Genomic DNA, 12,679 nt, shown 5'->3' with positions numbered 1-12,679 from the left:
ACATCTAAGGTGATAAAATAATTTTTTCTTAGATATGAGATACTGCCTCTACTAGTCTACAGCTGGTACATTACTTTCTTCTTAACTATTATTGAAACAAAGGCTATTATCAACCTGAAACATACAGACAAATTCGAAACACAAATCAACAAAAAAAAAAATTGAAAAAGTATGTGAAGGCTTTAGATTTTTAATTACACATATAATAAATACATAAAAATACTTTCTCTCTTTTTTACCTTTTTCCAACATAGTGAAAACCTATTAAACAGGAGACTCCAATCCACCAGCACTCAGATTTAGGGCATCCTTTTAAAAATGGAATACTTGCCTAGTAAAAAATGCAGCAAACTGCCTTTTAAGGACTCCACGCAGTGGACAAATGGCACACATAACTTATTTAAACAGCACACCTGATAATGCCTGCAAAGCTTTTCGTGATAGCTAAGTGAAACTGGGTATAAATTTCCGGCTGGACAGCTTAGTACCCTTCAGAACATTCCATTTTGCTGTGTTGTTCTGATTGACAGGCTCCACTTCCATGAGTTTGATACAGGGACTATATGCTAGGTGATGGTCCACAATCTGCTCTCTGTAGCTTGTTATAGCAGTCTCATTTGAACATAAAACTTAGAATTATGAGCTTCTAAGCACAACATGACCAACTTACTTTGGGTTTTTTTAGCAGTCTTGAGGCATGTGTTCCCTTAAGGACTCAAGATAAAATAAATGTACTGATATACTGCATAATAATGAGACCATGATTTAGTTGGTAATTTTTTTAAAGGTCTGTTTCAGCTAATTTTGCTGGAATTCAATTGTTTTGTGACATGGCTTTTATTTTTCTTCTGAAGAATACTCAACTGATTTCCAGCTCATTCTCACACAGGTTCCAAGCAGTGTATTGCTAATCATGTCTTTTCCCCTTCCTGACCTGACATTTTGGTAATTCCTACTCTGATTTCTGAACCCCAGGTACATACCAAGCCTCTAAAAAGGCTGCCTAGCCAAAACAGGAAAACCATAGTGATGCTACTCGGCCATTACTCAAGGGAATGCCACATCAGTATAAAAGATGACAACTAACCAGTAATGAACAACACTGAATGAAGTCTGTCTCAAAGCTTCCATCTAAAGACAATGTTAGTTCCTAAGCTGCATCCCTCTCTTCCATTCCCCAAGCCTATAGGACAGGCAAAAGTAAGTCTGTCATGATAGTCATGTCAGCCTCATCCAGGAGGACTCTAATTGGAGATGCTGGGAGTTCTTTTTTTGCTTTTCCTCATCTCAGATAATAATTTCAAAGAACAGTGCAGGAATGTAGTGTACAGCACATTGTTTATGTACATGTCATCTTACATCTGAGACACTATTCTTAAATGTCTAACAGCTGCGCTGGAGGAGTTTAATAAAAGTGTTTTAAAGAAGACAAAAAAAAAAGTAAGGCAGTAACTGAAAGATGTGGAAGAAAACAAAGCAGCTAAACAGCTCTTTGGTTGGATATTATTTATTGATTTTAGCTGAAAGAAATTATTTCCAACTCAAATCAATAATTTATAGCAACACACCAGCGAAGTAGGGAAGATTTTTCCTGCACAGTATCAGGATGGCTGTTCTTCCTGCATAAAAATGTGTGGTTCTGTCTATCAATAAAAACATGTGCCCCATTGAGGATCCAGAAAGGGAAACAGATGCTCAGACTTTGCATCAGTGCCAGTGAATCAGCACTAAGCCCCAGCTCATTCTTTTGAATTAAATTCTGGGGGGAAAATACACCATGTGCACACACCAGCTTTACTAATTTACTGTGGCACTCGCTCAGGGTCTGGTTTAATTTATTTCAGTTTTTTACTCAAAGGTTTGTGAACACTTAAGAAATGTTTCCTCCATTAAAAATCAATAGAACAGACACTGATGCACATAGCAAATCATAACACAATGTGCAGGATGCAGTGCTGAGGCACCTGTGGAACAGAATACTCCTCATTCATTTCTGTTTATTTTTAAAACAGGCTGTAAATGTTTTGTTGATTTCAATTCTCATAATCCTCCTGGAATACTGCTGACCTTCTACCAGTGTAGCAGCGGTGTTATTCACAGGTCACATTGTATTCTGTATGTGCTACACTAAAGGAAATAACCAGTTTCTGGCTAATATTCAAGGAGCTCTGATTTGTTTTGTAACACATTCCGACAGCAGTAACTACAAAGTTTGGACTAAATTCGAACTGAGAAGCTGGAGGAGAAAAAACCTGAGACTGACAGTTCCAAAGTTTCACAAAGCTAGCTGATCCAGACCTCAGTTTCAGAGTTTCTGAAAAATGACAACTAATTGCAATGATGGAAATCAGAAAGGTGCAGGTGGAACTCGTCATGAAATGGAATTTTTCCCCCCAAATGAAATACCAATTAAATTCCACTTTACAACAGAATTAAAAGCTGAAATGCACTTCTGAAAATCAACATTTGTATAAAGAGGCAATGAATTTGCTCAAATGGAGATTTTTCATTTCACACTATCACTTTAAAAAAAAAAGTATAATTTTTGACTTCCTAATTTGAAACTAAAATGTTTAGTTCTGATTTTCACTATAAGAAAAATCACTAATTGAAATTTTCTGCAAGGAAAATGCCAGCGAAATCAAAACAAGGAAATACCATGTGTAAAAACTTGGGCAGTTAAAACTGTTTGCCAAATTCTATTATAAACATCTCCTATTTTTAATATGTTGCTGCAAAACTCCATACACCAGTAACACCTGACAATCCTGACAAGTAGCAACCCCTGCATGAACTCTACTCAGACTCATGTGTGCACTGCAGAACTGAAGTCTGGATACATGTGTGGATACATGTCTGGATACGTATCTACCTGCACTACTCCTAATGCAAGAAAGGTCTTTACAATACAACATACAACTTTCTACAAAAACTCATTTTTTCTTGCACCAAAGCATTACACAGTAAGATTTCTCTGTAAGAAAACATTAACTGTCTCACATTTCCTGATGAACAAGAGGTTTTTCCCTACCTGTCCATCGAAAGTTGCGCCACCAGCGTTACATCGGTGTTGTCTGAAGCAGGCTCGTATTCGTAATGTAGAAAATACAGATGAGTGCGATGGACGGTGAAACGTTCTCGACGAAACTCATAGCACAAGTCATCCTCGTCCAGCTCAGACAGCTGTTTCTGGAGCTGTAAGGAAAGAGTGGGCATAAAGATAAGTTCTTTGTAATTATTTTAGCAAATCAGAGAGAACGAGGGGGTTGGGAACTTGCAGCCTGATGCAATGGGGAATGGAAGCTGAACAAATAAAGTAGAAGGGTTTTCCCAAGCCTTGCAAGTCAGTGGGCAAGAGATTAGAAGAAAGGACTTGCAAGTAAATTCATAATACAGACAGACCTTTGTATTCCAGTCTATATATGGTGTGTATATATATATATATATGGTGTGTATATATATATATATTATATACTTTCAACATCCAGACTAGCAATGAGACAGTGAACAAGTTGAATAATTGCAAAGTTTCAGAGTTAATGCTCCAATGTGATGCATAATTTCATCCTTACTAGTGTTTTGAACTACTCACAGTAGTTCAAAACAAAGTTCATACTCCACTAGACAACACTCCACAGCAGATTAAGACTGCGTGTGCTGCACTGAGCAATTCCCATTCTGTTGCCTCTGTTGGAGAATGGTAACTGCTGCTAGCAGCATGGACAGACAGCTGGAAAAGTAACATCTTTAAATGATCATTACCCCATCTCTTGAGATTTATGTATCTGCAGTAGTTCAATTTTGCAATGAAAATATTCTTTCAGCTGCAGAAGTGCCAGAATTCAGCCTATACCTTTAATGGGATTTATGCTTCTGGATACTTCGTCTGAGAAATCTGGTGGATGGTGGATTGGCAGAGAACAGGTAACTTTTTGGCCCCCTTGAAAACCCAAGCCTCTTCAAAGTCAAAATGGGCATCTCAAAGCAATCTAATCCCAAGTCTCTTAGACACATAGCTTTAAGAGAATAAAAGGCTAGCTCTGGGGAAAGCTGAAAGTGAAAAACAGACCTTTTATGCAGCTGGCCAATTCCATTCCTGCAGTAATTATTTTGGGGGTTGGACTACATGATCCTTAAAAGGTCCCTTCCAACTCAAACTATCCTATGATTCTAAGATTCAATGATTTAAAGCCAAACATCTAGCTAAGCTATTTAAAAAGCATTCACTTAAAAGGAAAAAACAGTCATACCTACTCTAAAATGTAATGAAGATCAAAATTTTATATGGTCTTAACATGTGAAATTGAGTTCTATTTCTGTTGCTCTAGAATATAGATTACTAATAAAGATATAATTTTTATAATTAATTTCTTAAAAGTATCCTATAAGAAGAAGAGTAAATGAGTAAAATATTCATCAGTAAATGTGAAAAATACTCATATAGGAATTTTACAAGTTTTGATAAAAATCACAGTGTACCTCAAAACTGTTTCATGCAAAAGATTATTGAATTATAGAAATCTTTTTGTTCCACTCAGAATGATTTAAAGTAATTGTTTCACCATCCTCAAGAAAAAAAAAGGAAAATGTATATACTTTTGTTCTAATAATGTGTTAAAACAAAGAGCTGTTGTTCTTCAAACTATAAACATAATGGTTGCCATTATGTTTACAACTGAATGTTTTCCTGTGAAGGCTGACGGAATAATTCCTGACATTTTCCTGTACATCACTATATAATCTTCTTCTGAATAATGGAAATATCAACTTTGATTTCAATGAGTTTTGGATCAGACTGTCATTCTTCTGTGCTATTGTTCTGCACAGATCCTAAAACATCCCTCAAGAGGGACTGCTTTCAGAAAGATGAGAGTCCTAATCTTGACAAATCTTTACTCATGCAAAACTTCTATTGAAATCAAGATCTCTTTAGCTGGAAAAGAAATTAAGAGTTCTTTTACTTGTCCTTGGAGTTTCATTCTTTCTGCTTTACAAACCATCATTCAGCTGAGCCTGCATTTTATTTTCTAAATCACATTCAAACAATATTTGAATTAAATTCAATATTTACAATAATTACTAGAAAGTATATCATATCTTTCTGTTTCTTTCTTGAAAAGGGACATTAGTATGCCCCTAACAGAATTATCAAGAATGAAATTTAAATGGCTAAAACAACAGCAATCCACATTTTAGGGGTACCTTATTATCCTGCTGTATGTACAAATGACCAGGCTACAAGATCTTAATTGCACAGCAGTTATTAACCAGGTAGTCACTGAGTAATTATCAGATTGCATCTGGGTTGAAATTTAAGAGGCTATAAATACTTAATTATGAGTTCAAGAATAACATTTGGAGCTAAATTATGGCTTTGTGCACAACTGAGCCCTGGTTTGGGGAAGGAGAGACAACTTTTTAGAGGCCACACCATTTTGACGTTGAAACTCATCAAGTCACCAAGTTGGTGATGGTGATGGAGAGCAGCAAACTGCAGAAGATCCCTTCTGCTACAGAGAAGAAGAAATCTTGATCTTTCCACTGCAGTTTGTAGGGTCAGGGTTTTGTTTTTGTCCTCCTTTATGTCCAAAGAAGGGCAACAAAGCTGGTGAAGGGTCTAGAAAACATGTCTTATGAGGAGTGGTTGAGGGAACTGGAGTTGTTTAGTCTGGAGGACACTCTGGGGGGACCTCACAACTTCTCACGACCTCATTGTAGTGCGGTGGGGGGTGGTCTCTTCTGCCATGTCTCAGGTGAAAGGATGAGAGGAAATGGCCTTGAGTTGTGCCAGGGGAGGTTCAAATTGGATATTGGAATAAGTTTTTATCATGAAAGAGTGGTTAGACATTGGAATAAGTCGGCCAGGGAGGCAGTGGAGCCAGCATCTCTGCAAGTGTTCAAGAGGAGTCTGGATGTGGCACCTGGAGGTATGGTTTAGGGGTGATTATACTGATGCTGGGTTGACAGTCAAACTACATGATCTTGAAGGTCTCTTCCAATCTTGAATATTCTGTGATTCTGTCCTGTCAGACTTCTTCCAAGACTGAAGCTATGCTCATAGTCTGAGAGGTTTTCCCTGTCACTTCCCACGACACATGCTCAGTACTGTATGTACTGTTTTTATCTTCACCAAGAGAAGATGTGAGAGAGCAGTTCCCAGAAGGACTGTGGGCATGATGTGCTCTCCTCTCCCCAGCCTCTGTCCCCAGCACCCTTCCCTTGAGTGCAGGCAGGCTGCCAGGGGGAAGCCCCAGCACAAGCTGTCTGAGAGCCCTGGATAATACGCGGGCACCACTTGGCAGGGTCAGACACAGAGCTCCATCACCACTTTGCAGGAATGCTTGTGCAATCCTTGCTGGCTCATACCATGAGCCTACACTGCTAGGTAGCAGCAGGAGCCAGGCTCTGCAGGCTGGTCAAATGCAGTAGGGTGTGCCCCTGTAGGTAGGACAATCAGCACAGGATGGGCTGTGATTTGCCCTGTAGCACTGTCACTGCATACATGCAGTGTGCCTTAAGGATGGATATGCCTATCCTGCAATGGTGAGGCAAGAGCAGTGGAATACAATAGCATGTGATTACCCATATGAAAATTCCTTTTCTACTGGAAGCAATGATGGAAATATTAGCCACTCTGTATTTGGTCCAGCAAAACCCCTAAGATCAGAAGCTATCTCACTGAAGCTAACAGTAGGACATGGAGAAATTATCAGGACCAACAGCTCAGTGCTCCACAGTTTTATGTGGTTTCAGAGCCCTTTTCCCTCTCTCACACATTCATATATTCATTCAGGTAATCATGCACCAGTATCACATACATATATAAAGGCTGCTTCCTCTCTACTGTGATGGGACACATGCCACCTATAATTATATATTGCACACTATCACATTCCACTTTTTACACACAGATTTGAAATGAAGAATGTTAAAGATGCAAAACATTCAAAAGACAGGGACATCTTCCAAGACAGACACACATATACCTGCACATTTATCTCTGAGTTGCTTCATATTTTTTTTGTTACATCATCACATAAGATTTCTCTAATGACATAATCTTTTCTCTAGTGTGCATATTAAGTGGATCCATTATTTAAAGTCAAAGAACTTGTGGCTTGGTTTAAAGTTTGCTCCCAAATTATGTTTTCTAGAAAAGATGTGTTTAGAATGGCAATGCAGACAGATGCTAACTTAAACATAGTGTACCACCAAAATAAAGACCTTAGTATCAGCTGGATTTGATAAAAAGATGGCATCCCCATTATGGACCCCTCCATTATATTTATAATGATATGCCTAATACAGCAAAGACTTCTCAACCCTAGAGAGACAGCACATACTCTCATTAGCAAGTACCTGTTTAGCATAAGATTCTCTGTTTCTACAAGAGTTTCACTGCTAAGGCTACTTGCCACTGAGCATGTGAGAAATGTTACCTCTAGGAAACACTCTCCAGGTTGAAAAAATGTATTATTTTCATACTGTGTAAAGTAGATGTCCTCTTAGGAAATACTGCAGTAGGAAACAACACATGCTTTCATTAGCATCATGATGCTACTTGTTTCAGAAATAAAAACAGCAGCCATTGCATACATAGTGCCAAAACAAAGAGACAAATACATAAAGAAATACAGGCTAAATTACTTCTCTGGGCAAGGAGGTGTGGCAGTGGAGCAGGCTTTGTCTCAGGAAAAGCAGTCTTTGAAGCTAGGTTGGCCAGAGAGGTGTGGCAGGCCAGAAGGCATTCAACTCTACCACAGACTGCCATGATATTCCAGGTCTACTTGTCTAATACATTTCCATGAGATAAGGTGTTTTCTATCCATAGGACAGATGGTAGCCCCATATGATACTTGGCAACACAACATGTACTTTTCACTGACAAACTGGTTAGTCTGCTCATAAAAATTCCTTCCTAAGGCTGTTCCTAGTGTAAGAAAATTTGTGATTGGCTTAATTTTTTTTCTAAACTGCTGTGTCACAAAAACAATAAACTTCCCACCAAAATCTGCAGGACTTCATCTCAGATGAGATCGATTAAAAACACAGGATCAGAAGTATTTTTGTAAGGATTACATACTAAAAAAAGATCAAAGCCCGTCAACAATGTTATGTGTCTCAAGGCTATTTAGATCTTGGGTAAAGGGATAAAACCCCTAGGCATCTCGCTCTCCTCAAGTGTTTAAGGTGAGGTGAGGTGACACTAGGCTTAAGTCACTCACTCAATATCACACTAACAACGGGAACCGAGCAGCTTAGATGAAAACTTTGACCTTTCAGATCATCTTTCCTTTTCCCAGGTATGCACAGTAAAGTTTCATTGCACAAAATCAACTCAGCTTAGCCACTGAAATGAAAACTAACACCAGCCCAGGATGTAACTATAATCTGGTTATGAACTGCAGCAGTTTCATTTCTCCTGTGTAGCTGTCCCAGTTCCCACCAGCAGGCAATCTGGATTGCAACATTTAGCACTTTCATAGTGTGTGAATTAACAGTTGCCTTTAGCATGGCATAAACAAAGCAGATGATGATGAAGAGAGGAAAAAGCATTCATTGAGTCTTGTTTTGGATGACCTACATAAAGTACTTCTGGCTTCTCCAATGATTAGCAATAAAAGCCAGACTAATCCCATGTCAATTAAACTTTTATTCCTCTCACACCATAAAATTTTGTACATTTGCTATGGGTCAAATTGAACCTTCTGTGAAACAAAGCTGTGCTAAGGACAAAGAGGATAGTGGCTGAGCAAGCCTACCTGGCAAGAGGAATTTTTTGCTGCAGCATGTAAATACTGCTAATACTCTTTCTAAATGGAAGTGATGGCTTATCCTGACTGCAAATACTCGACACAACTGAGAACCCAATTTTTAGGCATGTGTAACATCTTAGACAGTTCTGTACATATGAAGTACAACTTTCTTTGATCTTACCTGCAGATGTCAGATCTTGGCAGTCCTCTGCATCTCCTTTCCCCAAGTCCCTGACAAACCTTCTTAGCTGAGCTGTTCCCAGACCCCCCTTGCAGCACAGTGTCTTGACAGGTAGGTCTCCTTGCTAGGAGATCTACAGGCACCCATCAGTCCTTTCCTCTTCCTGGTCCAAACACTCTCTCCAGAACTTGTCTCAACTCTTTAATTTTTTTCCTTTGATCTACTTTTCATCTCTTTTATATGTGAATCTGGATTTTTTTCTCCTCCCTACTGTCTGGACATCACTGAGGGCAGTGGATGTCCCTCAGAACAGAGACCAAATACAGGTTCCTGCTGTCATCTCTACTATCCAGTCAGAACCTGTCCTGGAGCATTCAGAAGAAACAGTCACAGAAGACATCAGTCCTTGTCCAGGTGCCCTCCCTGCAGCATGCTCAACCCTGCTGTGTCACTGGGATATATGGAATCTGGTCTGATGTATCCAAGTACACTTCTAAGAGTCTCCAGAGTTTGAGCCTCTTTAAAGGAAACACTACTGGCAATGTGTAAACCATGAAGAGGTCATCAGAACTTATGGTGTGGGCAAACCTCCAAGCTGTTCCCTATGTTTCACTTTAATATTTTTTTGAAGTGTTTTTTAATGTGAGAAAAGGAAATAAAGGTGTAACAGCAGGACAGAAAAAACCCCAGCCATATGATCCCCGATTTAGCAATACTATAAAGAGTTGAAAGCAGTATAATGGCAATTTTCAGGAAAGTAACAGGATGGTCTACCAGCTCAGCATTTAATAACAATAACAGTTATAATAATAGAAACAACACACCTGGGGAAGTAAAGATTTCGCCTCAAAACTGTCATATACCATCTGTTTTACTAGAGAAAGGCTATGACATCACAAAATAGCAACTTTAAAACCCAGTTCTACAAATGAGGCAGTATTCTGAAATTCAGCAGGAGCAAAGGGTACTCAAAGCATCAGTCTGACTGCAAGTTCAGAGCTGTGTAACTGACTTGGAAGCTCCCTTTGCACACTATTTTTAGTCATTGAAAAATCGCTAAATTTGTTAGTAGAGTTTATACTGTCTGGTACATTGCTAGAATCTCCTGATGTTCTGGTGGACACTGTAAGTTGGCATGCACAGCCTTTTGCTAATATTAAGAATCTCTGGCTTTGCAGAAAACAAAAAGACTAAGTAGAAACATATTTAGTATGTAAGTACACATGTAAGCAAGCGTGTTCAGGGACAACTTCATTTTTTTACACTGTTTCTTTGTATTGTTGATTTGAAAATTTGAAAAGAAAAACCTGTGGACACTTTTTTCTCGTGTGTTTTGTCAAAGTCTTCACTAATGAGAATTTACTGTCCTTTTCTTAAACTGAGTAAAATCAGTGATACACTTCCCACTTATCTTGCTCTGGGCTTTGGATCAGGACACAGGCTTCACTAATAGGGGACACCCCATTCAACCTTCAGATTTAGTGCTTTGGCAGAAGTACCTGGTGAGAAGCTGTCTGCAGGAAAGAAGTTTTATGAGAATGCTAAAAGGTTGAGTGTGTGCCTCTGTGCTAAAATCAGGCTTACGATATCTATCTCAGGGTAAAACTATAGAGATAGGTTGGAAGATCCAGCTGAAATATTTTAGGCTTTACAGTAGGTCCTTTAGAATAAAATGCTGGATATAAGCACTAAAAGCCAATAGAAAATGTTCAAATTTGAGATTATTGTAAACTTTGTGGATTTCGCAAAAATCTTCTGCATTGCATCAAAATAAGAAAGTAGGAGTGAGAAGGGGGAAACAGCATGGAATAAGTAGGATGGAGTGACTAAGGACATGATCCAAGGGCCACTTGAGTCAATGATTCTGTTTACAGGAGGATTTGGTTCATATTCTGAATTTTCCACCCAGAATCTGCACAAAAGACAAAGGGATGATTGTAATACCAACTTGCACAGAAGAGTCTGCTCTGGGTAATCCCATTTTAGCACATACTGAATAAGGTGGACTTACACTACTGATTGTGGCAAGGAGCACATGGCAGGCTCCTGCTCACAGCAACCCATAGGGTCTTTTAGCTTGAATATTTCAAGGAGAGGACGAAGCATGCATGGACATATAGACATACATATAAACATTTTTACATAAACAGAAAAACTACATCAGTCTGTATTATTTTGCCTCCAGTATTTCAGTTTCAGAGCCCTATCTGTTCTATTCATTCTCCTTTGCAATGCTTTGGAACCTAGTAACAGCCCTGTTTGGTGCAGCTGAAGATCAACATCTGACTAGACCAGGACTGTGCAGTACAATACCCAAAGACTGCCTTCAGACCTCTTGAAATCCACTCTGTGGTATTAGACTTTTTAGCAAATATTAGAAAAAAAAAAAGTACTAATCCTTCCACATACATATAGACAAAGTATATATTTAAGCATACATGCATTCACATGCATACACAGAGGAAGAGTGAGAGAGATTAAAGTGAGGTCCAATTACCTTTTAAACTACTGCCCCTTTACATCTCTCTAGCACTGTAAAGAGTCCTTAACAAGGGAAGATACATAATTTACATTCATTTTAAGGCCATCTCAGTACTGATGAGAAGCATAAAGGGGCCTTAGAGAAACAGAACCAGCCCAGCAGTACCCACTGCCACACTTCCTTTTCACGTTTTACAAATATTTGCACTACAAATGAGATGCCTTAATTACAGGTTGAATTGTAAATAAAACATCACTGCAAATATTAAACTGTAGAGAAGCAACAGGTGGTATATTGGAACAAGACCTTAAAGGTAGCTTCTGATACACCCAGACTGTGAGTGAGGCTCACACCAAGCCACCTCTTCTTCCATAACAGGGCTCAGTGCATTTAGTGCTAAAATAATTATCTCCAAGTATAAAACCAACAGAGCTGTTCTAACATTTTGTCCACTGGTCAGAAGAAGCACAGGCACTGGCAGAGAAGCACAGGCAGCTGAAGGAGCCATCTTTTACCTGTGTTCATTGCCTAATGTAGTAAAGTAGAGCTGTGTTTTGGGGATGCCAGTCTCAAGTCTCAATTCAGAGAAGAAAAGAAAACTAACAGGGAAAAAAAAAAGATAATGCAAATAGTAATTCCTACCTCATATATACTTAATAGAAATTATAGCCTTTTATGTAACTTACTTGCTTATGAATCCTAACAGAAAGGTATGGCTACACCTTGTCAGACTAAATGTTCATCTACCCAAGCACCCTGTCTCCAGCTGTGAGCTGGCTGCCTAGAGAGGAGTGTAAAAGCATGGCAAGTGTACAGCAAGGCTTTCTCAAAACACTCCCCTAGACCTGAACTTGTGGTTCAAGGACTTTCTGCACCAAAGCTTAACAGCTCCTGATTGATTTTCTTTCCAAAAAGAGTCATTTTTGAGCATACGTATACTTTTAGAAACATTACCTCCTGCTCAAAGCTTCATCACATCGTGAGTGAAATGTCTATCTTTGTTCTGAACCTGCTACTTGCTATTTCCACTTCATGTCCCCTATTTCTTGTACTGGGAGGAATGACAGTGGTTCCCTGCTCACCTTACAAGATGCTCTGCTTCTGAAGATCATGCTGCAATAGATCACGGGAATGTGCTGTATTTAATAGGACACCTGTGGCACTGTATATGCTACAGCAGGCAGAGTGAGAGAAAGAGTGGTTTTCATGATAATCCTATTCTTCAGGTTCTATAACTTCAAACTTGAAACTTGCTGTCTG

The 12,679-nt window shown here is 38.9% G+C and overlaps 1 protein-coding gene across 1 annotated transcript in view; it reads right to left on the bottom strand.

The window, feature by feature from the left end:
- The window catches only part of LARGE1 (LARGE xylosyl- and glucuronyltransferase 1), a 281,360-nt gene that overhangs the window by 25,596 nt on the left and 243,085 nt on the right, over positions 1 to 12,679 (bottom strand). Inside the window, 1 exon segment of the mRNA XM_050323702.1 lies at positions 3,032 to 3,195. Coding sequence (XP_050179659.1) covers positions 3,032 to 3,195 — 164 coding nt within the window.

Source organism: Myiozetetes cayanensis, unplaced genomic scaffold (genome assembly GCF_022539395.1).
Source record: "Myiozetetes cayanensis isolate MyiCay16 unplaced genomic scaffold, myiCay2020 scf3, whole genome shotgun sequence".
Lineage (NCBI taxonomy): Eukaryota > Metazoa > Chordata > Aves > Passeriformes > Tyrannidae > Myiozetetes > Myiozetetes cayanensis.
The sequence above is the reverse complement of the archived record's forward strand: the minus strand, read 5'-3'. Positions and strand labels throughout refer to the sequence as shown.